The 16497-nt window shown below is 36.4% G+C and overlaps 2 protein-coding genes across 11 annotated transcripts; one reads left to right on the top strand and one right to left on the bottom strand.

Annotated features, from left to right (window-relative positions):
• Nucleotides 1-1212: 1212 nt before the first annotated feature.
• On the bottom strand, nt 1213-9489 carry Emb (exportin-1 emb). 5 transcript variants are annotated; one of them, XM_076802767.1, is made up of 14 exons: nt 9338-9489; nt 7967-8197; nt 7688-7882; nt 7246-7596; nt 6455-7165; nt 6133-6367; nt 5863-6026; nt 5560-5694; nt 5339-5482; nt 4922-5068; nt 4596-4844; nt 4267-4516; nt 3877-4127; nt 1213-3787 (listed from the first exon to the last, which is right to left on the bottom strand). In XM_076802767.1, exons 2-14 carry the CDS (start codon nt 8162-8164, stop codon nt 3641-3643), a joined length of 3177 nt encoding a protein of 1058 aa, XP_076658882.1. In that variant the 5' UTR covers nt 8165-8197; nt 9338-9489; the 3' UTR covers nt 1213-3640. The 5 variants fall into 5 exon arrangements, with proteins under 5 accessions (XP_076658882.1, XP_076658879.1, XP_076658880.1 ...); XM_076802764.1 differs by having other exon boundaries at nt 7967-8201; XM_076802765.1 differs by lacking the exon at nt 9338-9489 and adding an exon at nt 8976-9193.
• A 137-nt stretch (nt 9490-9626) lies between these two features.
• Nucleotides 9627-16394, top strand: Rab3-gap (Rab3 GTPase activating protein). Of its 6 annotated transcripts, none has more exons than XR_013083654.1 (19): nt 9627-10152; nt 10221-10328; nt 10454-10535; nt 10630-10756; nt 10844-11045; nt 11111-11438; nt 11808-12251; nt 12334-12713; nt 12781-13155; nt 13245-13445; nt 13645-14026; nt 14097-14191; nt 14284-14454; nt 14536-14709; nt 14794-14975; nt 15060-15281; nt 15354-15644; nt 15859-16054; nt 16160-16394. XR_013083654.1 is itself a non-coding variant. In XM_076802759.1 (19 exons), the coding sequence occupies exons 1-19, from the start codon at nt 10068-10070 to the stop codon at nt 16310-16312; spliced, it is 4155 nt and encodes a 1384-aa protein (XP_076658874.1). In that variant the 5' UTR covers nt 9627-10067; the 3' UTR covers nt 16313-16394. The 6 variants fall into 6 exon arrangements, 5 of the variants coding, with proteins under 5 accessions (XP_076658874.1, XP_076658873.1, XP_076658875.1 ...); XM_076802759.1 differs by having other exon boundaries at nt 15902-16054; XM_076802758.1 differs by having other exon boundaries at nt 14284-14709; nt 15902-16054.
• Nucleotides 16395-16497: the final 103 nt, after the last annotated feature.

A 16497-nucleotide genomic window follows, 5' to 3' on the forward strand; every position in this document is an offset into this window, starting at 1 on the left:
CACTTCTCCGAGTTAAATAAAATCCTAGGGAGAGCAAGAGACCGTTATTTCGTTAAATCCCGATTGAATGAAACTATATTTATGTATTGCAACCATAAACATAGACGTTAAAATATCTCTATTACCGTGCATTAATCAGTAAGCAAATCGCGGTGTTCACATATTTTATTTTGCAGAATTTAGAACTCAATCAGATGTCGTCTATTCGTATTGATATCAATGTCTCGTATGTAAATTGTTTTTTCTCCTAAGAACAATACAGTACACAATATTATTCACAATTCGTACAAGTGTACTTTTGGTTTCGTATGTCGTTTTCCAATTGTTTCTCTTAACACGATACACTAATTTCGACAAGAAATTCACTTCCTCCGTTTGCTTCTTTCAGAAAATACAGTCTGTCAGTAAGTGTTCGGATATAAAACTAAAAAAGAAAAAAAAAGAAAGAGAGAGAGAGAGAAGAAAACACGTATCGTATTTGTTTTTTTTCGGGGACCATAACTGTTACAACCAAAACGAAAAAAAACAATTATTTTTTTAATTAAAATTTTTTTCTTATAAAAAATAATTGTAAACAACAGAAAAAATTTGTTCATTGCCGGTAGTCATCGATGAGGGAAATTTATTTCGGTTAGTCACAATAATCATCAGTGAGGGAAATTTATATATACTTCGGTCATACATAATTATTTTAGTTGGATTCTATCAATTAAATTTTCGGTTTTATAATTCACTTTTTATGTACAATTTTTGGTTTGAATAACTAATAATCACTATTGCAAGCAACCAAAATAAATTCCTCTAATCAGTAGTAGCTGTCGCCAACGATGAAACATTTGAAAATAGACATTTTTTATCCTGATCTTAAACGAAAAAACAATTTCTGTTGTGAATTTTTTTTTTAATAAAAATTTTGGACATAACGGTTACTTTTGGTCCCCGTTTTTTCTGTGTCTTAGCTGTACTTATTTACGTCCAAAATTACTTATACCGTAAAAACCTCTTGCTAAATTTAGGACTCTCTTATAACAAACGAACAGCTTATAAAAACATTTAGTGGCAGATTTATTTTAGATACGATTATTACTTCGATATCTTACGACTCTTTAAGCACTTTCCTCATTACATGTAGTCTTATCACATACAACTATGTATGACTAAATACATTTTGTAACTTATTACATCTATCCATACAAATAATATTTTTTCCTCTTTCTCTTGTTTTACGACAAAAGTTTTACAAAGTGTGTAATGTCTGTCTGTCTGTTGTCTGTCCCTGTGTGTGTATGTATGTAGTACGAATCTTGTGAAAAAAATTACTGTCAAATTTATCCTCCCTTTTTTTGCCAAAGCGGTTGCAAATAAATACAGCCTACCGATGTGGAGAACAAAATAAAAAATGGCATTGATTCTTTTTCCTTCATTATGCTATTTTTCTTCTGTCTTGCAGTCATAGCGGCCTAGCTTGAGACCCGAGTCGCATAGTATCAAATGTAATGGCTTCAAGGTTCCAAGCAAAGCTACACACTCATTGATTCATTTCTTTCATCTTTTTTTGTTCTTGTATGATACAAATCGTTGATGTTCTCATAAAAATGCAATAACGGTACGCACATCTGTTTCGTTCCTGTGGCGGCATTGATTTTTATTCTCACTTTTCGTAATCCCGAGAAAAAAAAACAGTGCGACACAAGCGGTAAGTATTTTTTTTCCTTTTATCTTTCGCGGCTAATAATCGCCTTCCCACGAGCAATGAATTCGGTTGCACGATAGAAGCAATTTTCAATGTTCGTGAACGATGGGAAACAATTCTTTTAATTCGCGCCAAGCGTTTTACTTCTTCTTCTGCATTCTTGTAACACGTCACGTTCTCAAAAGGAGTTTCTCAGTTTCCATCTGTTTTTTTTTATAAAATTTATTTAGTCATTACTACCTTCACAGTTTTTTTTCTCTGTAGACCATGTACCAATGATAAACACGTATTAAGTCAAGATTATTTGTGATTTGTAAGTCGAAGCACCTGTAGCGTTTACGTTGACGGAGGCAAGCTCGAACGATCAGAGAAAATCTGCCTTTCTTTGTTGTTTGGGTTCCAAAGAGTACTTAAGAAATTTCAGAACTGTTGTTAGAAGAAATTATTACAACTAAAGAAAGATCTAAAGAAATATCTACAAAAAGAAACGGTTAACAGAAAATCGCATTTGAAAACAATTTGGAAGTGTTCAAACCTCGAACATCGTTGAACCTCGTCTAATATAATACTATACTGCACATTGTAGAAAGGATACAACACTTATGGAAAATATTTTTTTTTTACTATTTCATTTTATCTATATTCAGTCAAATGCTTCACAATTGCATTTAGAAAACTGGTAGCAAATACACATCTATTCTTCAGAGAAGCTGGTTCGCATACTAAAAGAAACTAAATAAAAGAACATTTTACGAAGAAAAGAAACCAAAATTTTTTGTCAGCTAAGAGATATAGTAATGGCTATTTCCCCCATAAAGCAAAATGTGTAAAATATACGTATTTATATATATATATATGTGAATGATTTGAATTGCAAGAATACTTCGAGAAGAAAATACACTGATACATTAAAACGATCCAGACTTTTCAGAATTCTTGTTTTTCTTTTTGAAATAAATTGTATTTGTTAAATATAACAAAAATATATACTATTTTACCCTGAATATATTTTATAATAAATCTACGAGTACATAGGAATTATTAGAAAAAGTGAAGCCTAAACAAATGCGATGTGTGAAGTTTCGTTTAATTTACAAAAATCCTCCATGTGACTTGCAATGTATCATATATATCTATATTTCTATATATCTATATATAGTAATAATAATAGCATTACCATACAACTTTATGCAGATAAAAACTCACATATACGTGTAACATCCTCTAAATTTGTTGAAACAATACTATTTTATGCATACATATATAATATGTTCAAGATATCCCAATTTAAATTTAATGTATCTTAGAAAGCTGCATCCCCTACGTACTATCAAATTGAATTCTGTTGCAGTACGATTATCGATTAATAATTACAACTGAACGAGATTTATAATATAATACATGTAACTGTTTTCAAACAATCGTGAATCACATAGGCATAACTTATGTATAAAAATATGCAACAGAATTTTTCTTTCTACGAACAACAAATATAGCTACCACGTGTAGTTATTGTTCCATCGTTATCAAACGCTTTCAGTGCGCATCCATTCGTACACCATCTCGAATTCGTAGTAAATTTTTTCTTAAATACCGGTATTTAAAAATTGTTTTTTTTTCTTTCTTTCGTTATTTTTTCCCTTTTTTTTTTTAAATTACATTAAATAGTATTGTTCAGCACACACTCACTTGTTACCCACAACAGAAGTTTTAATTCTATTAAAATCGCATAACAGACAAACAATTACCACGTTTCGGGCTTACCTCCTTAACAAGAATGTTATATTGTAATCTTGGCTTTAAAAAGTATATAATGACGTATATCCATTTTGATGGTAGTTGTGGTACATGTGGGGGAAATTGCAGATCAAAAGATACGATAGTCTCTGTAACAGAATGTTTCTCATTGAGATGTGCAGGAAAGAAGTAACGAAGACGACTGGCAATTCAGTCCTGCATTTCTTCTGGTATGTCGTGAGGATTAAGTAGTCCCGGAACGGCCATTTGTTGTCGTCTTTTCTCTTCCTGAGCCAATCGCAACGCATTTTCCCGCTCTTCCAAGTAGAGATCAGAGTCATCTTCACCGGTGTACTCCTGCGAGAATAAACGTGAACATATGTATTCTCATCGATATGACCGTGACAAAAAATCATAAAAAGACCTACTCTCATTTTTTCACTTACTCTAATTTGAACAAGGAAATCTCTAAGATGTTCCTTGAATGCTGGGATATTTTGGTTAAGATTAAATAAACCTTGTACAGTGATTTTAATCTGATTATCAGTCAAGTGTGGAAATGCTGCTTTAAGCAATCTTGCAACGAATTCTTGAACGTATAATACATTGTCTGGTATAGGTCCCAATGGCACCTGAATTCGTCCGAGTTCAACCAATGAGAACATGTACGCCAGGATAGTGGCATGCATAGTAAGGCCTAGACATTCGTACCAATAGATTAATCACACGAAAACAATATTAAATTAACACTAAGTTTACGGGGCGTGTTCTAATATGTTCGATATACGATTATTGAATTATTCAACAAATTTCGAATGATGTTCATACAACTATACCTGCTATATGAGATGAGTCTGTAACTACGCTAAATATGTGTTGAAGAATATCTGTGAAATATGTTCGATAGAAGTTCTGAGCTGCCGGCTCGCTTTCAACGTTTTGTAAAAGTTGATGAAGTATTTGCAACCCTGTATCTGCGACGTTTCTCATCGTGTGTTTGAAAGCCCAGATGATCGAGTCGAGAACAAGTTTGAATTGTGCTGGTCGAATTACAAGAAATGCAGGGAAACAGTACATATTTACAGCCTAAAACGAAAAAGAATTAAATACTATACATAACAATAAAGAAGGATATAGGCGACGTCTTATCTTCTGGTACTGATACCTGTAGAAGTAAAAAGAAATTCGTTCTGTGCTCAGGGAATTCCTCAAAATCTTTGTTAATCATTTCTAGAGTACACTCAAACACAGCATCAAATATTTTCGGTATTTCACAGGTAATGTAATCCTCTAATTTATTTACGATAATGGCCATAGCACTTAACACCTCCGGTTCTCGAGCACAATGAACATTCGTCTTTTGATAATCCAACAACACAGCGTCTAATAACGGTGGTATAAAGTTTTCTGAAACCTGTAATCGTGGACATATAATATAACTGTACTTCGATCGCAACCACTGTCTGTAACGAATAAAGAAACAAAGCTTGCCATTTGGTCATCGTTCGTTCTGCTGATCCAATCTGAGATCAATTTTAATGTCTCCTTTTTCACTACTCTCATACTCTTAATTAAAGATTGTTCCATTACTACTTCACCGTTCAAAGCTATTGCAGCACTTATATTTTCACTCATAACCTGGAAAAAAGCAACGTAAATATTCATCCTTTTACAAAAAAATTTCGTATACAATTAACACATTATCTGTCGGCCATTATTTTATAATTTTTGGAAGTTCATTGTTATCGACTAGTCGTACCCAGTAATGGAATCTAATAATTTCGTTTCGTATTATTATTATGTGAAAGGAGATTTTTATCCTTCCTTTCTGTAGAACACAATTATTGAAAATCCTATTAATAGGCTTCCGGTAGATAACGTGTTAAGACTCCATAGTTGGAAATTCACCTTATAAACGTTCAACATATCTAAATATATTCTTCCTAATTGTATCACGTACGGATGCCCGAGAGCTTTGCAAGCCCTAACATTTGTTTTTAAAATGCTACCAAGTTGTTTTACAGCTTCTTGGTCTTTTAACACATCTACATTCTGAAAAACAAAATGTTTTTAATGAACGAACAACATACGATTCGTTACACAATAAACTTTGATCTCGTTTCGCTTACTTTAGATGCTTGACTTATGATATCATCCCAAACTTGATTTGGTAGAAGCATATACTTTTCTATCAGTTGTTCTTGAACTACTGTATCCGTCTGTGCACTTATCATATAACCAACTGCTTCGTAGAAGGTATGTACCTAATCGAGCAGAGATTTAGTGTAAGAAGCATTTTTAAACGATTTAACCCTCGCACGATTTTTCTATAGATATTAGTATAGAAATGTCTGGGTCTAGAAAGACCCACTGATGACCATGCGAGTAATTTAACATTAACGTTGTCTTCTTGTCAATTCTGTTCGTCTTACCTGTTGTGTTTGAAGGTCACAGATGATACTACTGACTGTAGAAAGAATTTCTTCGATAAATGGTACTGATTCTCCTAATTGTACTGTCACGAAATGTCGCCTGCACTTCAGTGCTATTTTTATAAACGTGTCACAGGCCATATCTTGCACACCATCATGTGTTTCTACAAGCAATGTTCATTAGTAACGCGAACCGGACACGTGTAAAAGCAATGCCATTACAATGCCATTGTTTTCGGTAACTGCATACTAATAATAAAATGTTTTTACCATGCATAAATTCAAATAGTTTATTTACAACAGTCTTTAAAAACTTCCAATGTGCTCTGAGAAATCTTGGATATTGCCCAACTACATACATAATATTGCTAGCGATGATAGCTTTATTATCTTTGCCTTTTTTCTGTTCACAAAGACCAAGAAGGTCCTTGATCACAGTTACTAAAAAGCGTTTCTCATCTTCTTCGTGCATAGCACCCGAAATACTACCTATTGCCCAACATAACTAACAAAAGAATCACAGAAATTGTTAGTTGAATCGAATTCTTTGACAAAAAGAACGTATTACACGATACTGTGAAAGATTACTCACTGCATTGAGATTCTTCCAGGACCATTCCGTGCCGTTTACTTGATTCTGTAACTTCTCTGTCATTATTCTGTCGGTGTCCAGATGATCAAGATGGGTAAGATACACGAGAGTCTCTCTCATATTTTTATATAAACTAATAGAGTCGGTATCCTTCATAAACTCTCTGACGACTTCTCCGTTTTCGTTCTCTACAACAAGAACTTCTTCCGGTTTAGCCATTCTGCTGATCATAATGTATCGTACCTTCGTCAAAACTGGACAATAGAATAGTCTTCTAGACGGGATTGTTATCGATTTAGCGACAAATACTGGTGACGGTGCCACGAATCTATATAAATCGATCGCTAATGAACTCCAATATTCCAAACAGATTTTAAATATTTCAACCTCCTCGACTTCGGAAATCAACAAGAGATAATGCAATGCCTTGAGCAGCATTTCGTTTAGCTGTTTTTTCTCTATAAACGGGCCATGTTCCTTCAAACATGTACATAAAAATATCGCTAAGTTTTGAATAAAATTCTGTTCTTGATCTTGACCAGCTGCGTATGCCTCGCGTATGTTAGTATCGAGCGGTAGTAATTGCTCCAACTGTCTCATCACGTTAACAAATAACATTACAAACACATCGTCGTATGTTGTCGCTGTGAGAGCAGCAATTTCGGTCAAGCATTTCAACGTGACGTTTCTGAATATGGGTACGTTCAAGAACTACAATAGAAGATAAAAACGATGATTGTACCGGATGTTATTCGAGCACGGACATTAACATAATAGACGATTTAAATTACCTTGAATACTAAAGTGTTTATCAATTTCGTTTCAAAAATATATCCAAGGGGGATCCAATTTAAAAATTTTAAGAGAGTTTCTAACGTGACCAATACCAGAGGAATATTTTGCGAGTTATCCAAAACATATTGACAAAGTTGAAAAATTTGTGAGAATTCACTACACATCGTGTCCTTTAAGTGTTTCGCTTTTGTTTGTGTCATTTGTCCACTAGAAAAGTCAAACACTTCTTCTGATAGCAATTTCAAAATTGTCATATTGTTTTGACAAAGGCTTTCGTTTGTTTTGCTTGCTCCAACAATATCACCGATAAAGGATTCCCAATTTTTTGGCCATTCTCGTTTTAAAACCTACAAGCAAGGACAAAGACAATACGCTTCGTTAGTATCAGAAAGTTAATACTTGCTTCCATTTCGTAAAGAGAAATTAGTTCTCACTTACCTGAACTAAAATCATATTGAGTTTATTGAGGTAAACTTTTTGTGCTTCCATTGTTTCTGGATCACTGCTTGTTTTTATAATAAGCCCTACAATATACTTTTTTATACCCTCACACTGATTTCGTGGTAATACTTTCCATCGTGTCTTTATTACTTGTTCCAATATTTGTAAAGCATAATACTTTGTTTGTTGGTTCTATATAGAAAGATTTGTGTCTATCAGTATGGAAGTTTACTCGTGTTTCGTCGACAAACAATGAATGAGAATATGCTAGATTACCTGTGAATATTCTAGAATAGTATCTACACGTGTCCATGCATTTGGATGTTCCTTAAGTGTGGTTAATACTTCCTGTGCAAGCTTTTGTTGCTCGCCTATTCCATTATACATACAACCTACTACATTATCGAGAAGCGTTATGTCAAGCTTCTGATTAAAATCTAAAAGCTTGGATGCTTGTTCTGCCAAAGTTGTCATTGTTTATTGTAAATCTTTCAATTCTCATACACTCTATCTGAAAACAATTAACATCCATGTAATCGATTGGGATCAATTCGACTAAAGTACATAACGCGTGGAAAGCTATAATCAGACGTAAACATTAGAAAGTACCATATTTACAATGGTAGTAATCGAAAATAGAAACAAACCGAAAAGACTGGAATTGTATAAAAATTCGGTAAAGCGAATGTTCTCATTGTTAAATTGAACAAGACAGTCAACAGCATAGAAGCGAGCTGTGAACACTGATCTGTTGGAAAATGCTTCGTTAGGATTAAGAAACATTTGTTTCGAAACAGCACGATTTTACAGAGAAACAGGACACACAATAAGAACTCGGAGGAAAAGGCAAGAGCATCGACTAATTGTTTTGCTTCCGTAGAAGAACGGTCCCGCGTCCCGGTTCGGGACGGGTTACGTAGACACCGGTGAAAAAACTCGAGCACGGTGTAAAGAACGAGACCGAGCCGAAGCAATAATAACCGAGGAAATCGCAGTTAACGTGTACGCGAGGGAGGTCACCGCACTGCGACCGTTCGACCTAACCTACATTTGACAATTGCAAACAAGGTTATGTAGAGATTTATCATGTACGACGTTAGTAAATTCAGTGCGGAAAAGTGTTTCACGTGGTACGTTCGATCGCGTGGAAAGGAAGAACAGCGGCCGCGTAAAAATATCGTTAAACGGATCATCGGGATTCGTTGGTTTTTGTTGTCCGGGTGCACTTTACTCATTGCGTCGTTATCGGATGCAGAAAAGTGTCGCGAACGACGTTTCAACGTACCGCATCGACTCCCGCACGTGGATTCTCAATTCTCAAGTAAAAAAAACACACGTCTCGCACCAGCAATCACAATCTCTCGCAATAAATCACAAGCAGAAAAAGGCCAAACACACAACAACCGCTGATTCCCGCGCGCGACCAATTTCGTTCCTCGTTTCACACACTCTCTCGCTGTTCCTCACCGTCTCATTCTCTCTCTCTCTCTCTCTCTCTCTCTCTCTCTACCTCTCTCTCTTTCTTTCTCTCGATACTCTATCTATCTCTCGCACGTTCTCTCGCTCCCGTACTCTCCTGTGTCTGGTTCGTTTCTCCCGACGATCGTCAGCGAGTGCTTCTCGTACGCGTAAATGTACGATACCCACCGAGGCCGTTGTTCGTTGTAACCCTCTTTTTTAAATCTCATGCGTCGTTTCGTGTCGTTTTGGCCGCGGCTATCAATGAGAAACGTGAAAACTTGATCACGTTACGCGCTCCTCAAACCCAACCTAAAGATTTTCGAAAATAATAACAAAATGGCTGAACACGTTACGCGGACCATTGCGGAGAAACGGCACGTCCCATTGGTCCTAACGATCTGTCTCCGCCAATCAGAAAAATTCTAGCGGCTGTTTCTGAAACGTCGCGAATTACGTCACGTGATGTCATGCAACACGTGTTCTCCATTTTGACTCGAAACTTTGCTTGAAAACGTTTCGCATGGAAGGAACGTTTTCCATCAGCGTCAACGAATCATAACGCGACGTTGTCTATTAATATAATCGTTCGTTTTGTTCTTGCCTTCTCATTTTTCGATCGGGTATTATCGATACGCCGGAAACTCTGATAATACACACATATTCGCCGACGTATATTTCTTCGCGATTAGTCAATTCTGAGACGAAGAATCTCTGCAATACATATACATACTATCCCGTGCGCAAACATACGACATTGACGAACGTATTAGCTGTCCGTCGAACATGCGTATCAGCTTTGTCAACGTCTTGTTTTCAGCCTGACCGCTCTCGACCGTATACTATTTACAACCTCGGACAGATAAAACATCGAAAGAGCTGTTTGCAGAATCATTATTATTTATGTAATCGATCAGACATGTCCTGTCAGATCAAGGGGATAGCGAACCTGATTAATACGAGTAACATAAAGGAAGTACTTTTTGGAGAATCTTCCAGGAGATGTAAGTTTTCAGATTTTTCGTTCTGTCATCTACTGGAAATGTCAAACGTCGATATTACGTTTTTCCAGTTGACATTCCGCAAAATGAGTTGCCACTGCAAGATTGTTTTATATCGCTGTCGTCGACGGGAGATGTCCTCGCCATGGCATATAATACAAAGATGATCATATTAATTTGTACGTATTATTTCACCTATTTATACATATAATCCTTATATAATCATATTTTCATTATTTTTATTATTTCCTGTAACATAAAGCATAAGATTCGTAATTCAATGTACATTTTCATTCTGTATCAGCAAGATGGGATTCTTTAGAGCCCAATGAGACAAAGAACAAATTCCATATGATATGGTACGGGGAAATAGCAAGAGAGCCAAAGTAAGTCTTCGTTATGCTACCTACCAAGTTTGCTGTCTTGTTAACTTTACGAATTCGTTTGAAAATATGTCCATATATTGAAAGTGTTTTTTAGCGAATGGGTAACATCCGTGATCTGTTTACCTCTACTCTCTTTGGGTAAAGCCAGTGGTGGCAGTAATCCAGATTGGACATGCATTATTGTTGGTTTCAACACTGGTTTTATTAGGTTTTACACCGAAGTAAGTGGTGTTTACCCTGTAAGGTGTGAATACGCTAGCTAACTTAAATTTATTTTGCTATTATCAAAATGTCTGTACTTCATTCAGACAGGTGCATTACTATTAGGAGAGCAACTTCATAATGAACCAGTCATAGGATTAAAATGCCAGTCTTTCCGTTCGCCAAAACATGCAGGCGATACCGGTTTAGCTGAAGAAGTACATGTAATTTACAACAGTGTTTTGTGCCTGTTACAAGGTTTTCCTTTGTTTTCAACGCTACGGGCCTGCAGAAATCATTTGGCTAGAGGTACATGACAAAATAAATCGAAATTACATTTATCTTGTATCTACATCAATGTTTTATTATTATAGTGAAAGCAAATTGCGATGACCTACCACCAATCACAAACTTATCTTACAAGAAGTGGGGCTACAGAAATCAGGATATTGTAAATGACTCTGAAGTAATTGGCACTACGTCTGTAAATAGTTTTGACCATTTAATGACTGCTTCGCTATGCGGCGGATATAATGCGTCTTACAGATCAAGTGCACCTCAACACAATCTGGTTCTTGCAACTGGCAAAAGACCGTTTGTTGGTTTTCATTATGCATTGGAAGGTGGTACGGCTCCGGTGTTATCCGATGTAGCATTAGCAATGGCCAGCAAATTAGCGAATGCTATTGGAACTGCTGTTCCGTGAGTGTTGCATAATGTATTAATGTTATGCATTTAGTGTCAGGAGATATATATCACCCGTAAGAGTGCTGCTAAGTTCCTCATATAATTCATAACAGGCTTGGGCACATTTTATTTGCAATGAAATAACAAATGATATCATTTGATAGCTAAATAAAAGACAATCTAGAAAAAAGTTATTTTCATGTGTAAAATAATATTCAGCCATATAAGATGATATCCAACACTTTTCAATATTTTTCATATGTACTATTCGAAGAATGCCCAAGTCTGATTGATAGTGTACTAGTGACATTTGTAGAGTTTTATTTGCTAGCGTCTTTGCTTTCTAATTGCTACAAAATATGTCTGACATGTTTTCTCTTTTAGTTGGCTTCCACTTAGTTGGGGAAACTCGAAAAATCATGTTTCCCCCGAGGCTCCCAAAACTAGCACACATGAACCAGTCGAGCCAATGACTTGTAGATTTGGTCTGAGCGATATTACACGCGAAGGCTATTCGGTGGTGTCCAGTCCAAATAAGATGTTGTCAGTAGTATCAGATGCAATGGGTAGAGTATTATTGATAGACAATAGACGCGGTGTAGCGGTAAGAATGTGGAAGGGATATCGTGACGCACAATGCGGATGGATCGAAGTGGAAGAGGAGAAACATTCTGACGTGAATAAGGCATTTACTAAATTTAAACAAACGTCACATTTGCGTACCGCGTTGTTTCTAGTTATTTATGCTCCTAAAAAGGGAGTTATAGATATATGGAGTACTCAACAAGGTCCTAAGATCACGACGTTCACTGCTAGCAAGCATGGACGGTGGGTGGCGTAATTACATTAAATAACATTTTTTTTCGTTACTACCTATGTCGAAAAAAAAAATTCTCGTATCTTTCTACAGATTACTCTATATCAATTACGGACTTCTCGGTACAAACGATAACGCACATTTGCCGAAGAACAAGCCTCAATATTCGTGTGTTTTCATGGATCCGCTGGGAGGTTTAAAGGAAATCACTGTCCCATTCCATTTCTCTCTTACGAGCAAAAATGGAAAGAGAGCGCGCGATATTCATCTATTGAGAAAATTAAAGACGTTCTTGCGCGAAGAAGAGTTCGACAATGAGAAACTAGTCTCCGAAATTACTAGTATATGTACAGACTTGAAGACTAACGAAATGAAAGTACAAACGATAGAAATGTTGATGATAAATAAACACATTATACCTGATGCTTTGCTCGCGGCCACGAACTGCTTTACTAAGAAACCTGATGAACATGGTACAATTATTTATAGATACTATATTTTTGTAGAAATTTAGGACAGTGCATAGCTTGCTTGTTTCAGACAAAGAAGAGATGGAACCCACAGAGAAAACATTGGAAATTCTAACAACGCAGTTGCAACAAGTGATTAAATTTTATAAACATGTTCAATCGCAATTCGATAGTCTTGGAGATCATAATTTCACTAGCGACGAGGATCTTAGCAGTACAGAACTAGCGTCAATTTTATTAACTTCCGAAATGGAAGTGCATAGGATTTATAAGTTATTTGATACGATAAATAATTTTAAATGCTCAAGCCCCAGAGGGGAAACCAAAGTAAAGTTCAAAGAAAATGGAAGAATTTTCTTGAACTTCTTATCGTGCTTTGAGTTCGGGGTTCCAGGTTTGGTGAATGCTAAGAAGAACATAAAGTCGGAGAAGAAATTTCAAGTTTGTAAGCAATGCAACTTGTCATGTGAAGTATATGTGTTACATTCGCCGTTGTCACAATTAATGTTTTTTCTTTTTCAATGTGATTTTTAGCGCAATTAATGTATGAAGGATGTATATACTCGAATGATAGAATTGAAGCTTGGAGAGAAACTGCTCTGAACAGTAAAATTCAGCCTTTTGTCTTGATGGAGTTTGCTTTAATCTACTGGTTGAATAGGAAAAAGAAGATGTGTCTAGGACTAGAATTAAAACAACTAGTGGTGCTTTTAAACGCCATTTGTTCGATGAACAGTAAGATCTAAAAGGCTATTATTAACTACCTCTTGCACTGTATGATTTATTTCATGAAATTTCTTCCGATTTAGCACTAAACCTACCGAGCCTTAAAAGTAATCGGTGTCTTTTATAAAAAGACCAGTGGTGGTAAATTTAGTGTTAAAGGTAATTTAAGTCTGATATTGCTACTGTAATTGGACTTTTGTGTCTGCAGACGTTGAAGAAATGTGCAGCGAAAAGAATGAGGTATCTTTATGGTGGAAAAATGTTCGGACCATTCTCTCGGAATCCACGAACCCATTCAATGCCCTCACCGCTGCATTGGCATGTAGAGCAGTTGCTACGTTTTTGGAGAAACACAGAGAGAAGGGTGCTAGTAAAACTGAAGACAATAGCTGTAACGAAACAGATGCTAATCAAAATAGAAACGATTCAAAAGATGTAGAGGAAGTAAAGGAGCCTGCATCCGGCACAAAATCGAGTGACGATGCGTACAACTTGACAAGCGAATGGGAGAATCTTAGTAAAGATAATTGTCAATTTACATTGTATATTGGAAACCTCGAGGACATTACAATTTTAGACGCGATTGTGAGGTGAGCAATATAACCGTATATTCCGGATGAAGACAACTGCAAATTGCAATGTGCATGTACTGTGTTTCAGTCAGATGCAACCTTCGGACGAGACAACGCAATTTTTCGCTCTACCGTTCATCAAAGTCGATATTTCTTTAGGATCGGTTCTGTCGAAAGGAAAAGGTACGTACTGTCTCTGCCCCATATATTTCTGAAACATTTCTGTCATTGTTCAAGAATTTTTCTACGTCAATAAATTACCATTATTTTTCCAGGCTTCGTGTCCGAGATAGTCGCAAAATGGATCGTTTCAACGGGTATAGATCCAGCTCAACTATCAGATATCGAATCCGATGAACCACAGTTAGACGAATCACCCCCATTGCCATGTATTGAAACCGACACTAAAGTAAAAGACGATCAAACTGCCACTACAAGTATTTTAGGTGATATACTCCACTGTACTTTGATTTCCCTTAACGTACAGATCTGCAAGAATTCTTTTCAAAACCGTGTGAAATTTTCAGAACGTATCGCGTTGTTAAAGCGTCATTTTCCATATAGTTTGACGAGCAGCGTTTTATTAGCCAACGTGTGCTGGGAGTTCGCCATGTCGTGGAATAAGGATATTTCTCAAATGAAGTCCCTTGAAAGCGCATTAATTGTTTTACAGCAGATACCGATGAAACAGATGAGGCATGGTAAGTTATTTCATAGTTATATATGTCATGCGTAGACTGCGGATCTTCAGTGTTTTTTTACAATTAAATGGATTTTTTGATAAGGTGTTTGCTGTCTGTTATGGTCCGTTCACATAAAGAAGAGAATGGAGTCTGTCACAAAATTAATTAATAAGCTTGGCAAGCTACCGAAAGAGAGGCTATGTGTTCAGGAAGTAGGCTTGACCGATTCACAGACGGTTGTATTTTTAGAGAACTGTGTGGCGTTCTTGGAAATATTCATCGATGTAAGTTTGTGGTTAACACAACTGATAACATAACCGATAAATAGTTAATAAATGGTTAATGCGTTAACTAACTAATTGCTTTAGGCGGAGGTGTTGGAGGCAGGAGATACCGGTGCGGTGAAGTCGGAGGAATTATGGGACGGTTGTACTTCCGGTCCACAGCCGTTTGCCGCGTTAGCGATTTCCCAAGCACCGGCTTGGTACGACCTGCTAATTTTACATATACAATTAGCCAATGTCTTGTACATGATGGCACATTTTAGTCTCAAAGTAGTCAAACCGCTGAACAATTTGTTCGAATCTGTGGTGAGTAAAACGTCGCTACATCTTAAAGTATAACAAACTAGTTCGCATTTAATTTCGAGTTAATCGGCACAGGTGCAACTGCATTTCTTCCAAGCTATAACGGATAAAGTGATGCTCACGTGGTACAGGGACGACAAACGGGACAGTTTGAGGACAGAATTTTTATGTCGTGTAATAACCGCATCGATGGATTATATTCATCAAGAAACCGCCGATAGCAAGGCGTCGAGCTCGATGCAAGCTATCCAGTGGATGAGCAGATGCCAAACCCTAGCTTCCATGTGGAAAATTAATAACGATGATTTGAGGATACACCAAGTCTGTCAATTATATATCAATGGATTTGATCAGCTCGCGGAGGATGTAGGTTTTTAAGCTTGTTGTTAAAATATTATCTACCGGTGATTATTTCATAATTTTTGAAAGTCTGTCCATGGCTAAAGTTTAATAGATCATTCGACGGCAATAGTAATTTCTTTTGGTACAGCATAATTATTAAAAATCCTATTAACACTAGGTTTATGTAAAGTAATGTAAAATAGTCACTTTTAGTCCTCTGTATATCTGGTGTTAATAGGAACAATATGAGATTAAAAGGTGTTTACATTGTTCTGGGAAAGGTTGTAGAAGCAGTGAACGATATAGAAAAATTAGCAGTCAATCTCCTACCGATCGCTGGCAGAAGAATGATGGCGTACCTTTCGAAAACGCCTGATCTTCGGGAGGAAGTTGCCAGTTTGAGTCCCGCGTTCACCTTATATCTACAGAGTGTGGTACATATTGTCTGATAGAAAATTTATTTTAAGCCTTTCACAAACGTACAACCGCAAACACGATTAGTAATTGGTAGAATCGTACATTCGATCAACTCGTTTCAGGACATACCGGAAGTGATTTGTACAAACTGTTCGAACGACGAGACCGTCGAGCTGATTCGACGAGTTTCGAGGTGCTTGCCTGAAACGCATCCCGATTATCATCTCGTGCAACAGATGTTAGATGCGACGTTCATCTACGAGGGCGCATCATGATGTACGACATTACTAAAAAACAACTTAACTAAAGTTAGCCTGTAGCAAAGAGTCTGTTCAATAAATTTGTTTTTGCTTTGAACACATATTTAATGAACTATACATTATCAATATTTGTTCACGCGACGGACCCTGTCGTCTTACTTTGGCTTTAGCGAGATTAATTAATAAAATTGTAATGTTAT

Source organism: Halictus rubicundus, chromosome 17 (assembly GCF_050948215.1).
Source record: "Halictus rubicundus isolate RS-2024b chromosome 17, iyHalRubi1_principal, whole genome shotgun sequence".
NCBI lineage: Eukaryota > Metazoa > Arthropoda > Insecta > Hymenoptera > Halictidae > Halictus > Halictus rubicundus.

Excerpts from the sequence above, each read along its gene's own strand:
- Rab3-gap (XM_076802758.1), top strand. The coding sequence starts at position 10,068 with ATGTCCTGTCAGATCAAGGGGATAGCGAACCTGATTAATACGAGTAAC. Across the intron at positions 10,536-10,629 it reads GAAATAGCAAGAGAGCCAAA|CGAATGGGTAACATCCGTGA; the intron begins GTAAGTCTTCGT and ends AGTGTTTTTTAG. Across the intron at positions 15,282-15,353 it reads ACAATTTGTTCGAATCTGTG|GTGCAACTGCATTTCTTCCA; the intron begins GTGAGTAAAACG and ends TAATCGGCACAG.
- Emb (XM_076802767.1), bottom strand. The coding sequence starts at position 8,164 with ATGACAACTTTGGCAGAACAAGCATCCAAGCTTTTAGATTTTAATCAG. Across the intron at positions 6,027-6,132 it reads ACTATTTGAATTTATGCATG|AAACACATGATGGTGTGCAA; the intron begins GTAAAAACATTT and ends CATTGCTTGTAG. Across the intron at positions 3,788-3,876 it reads ATTTCCTTGTTCAAATTAGA|GAGTACACCGGTGAAGATGA; the intron begins GTAAGTGAAAAA and ends TTATTCTCGCAG.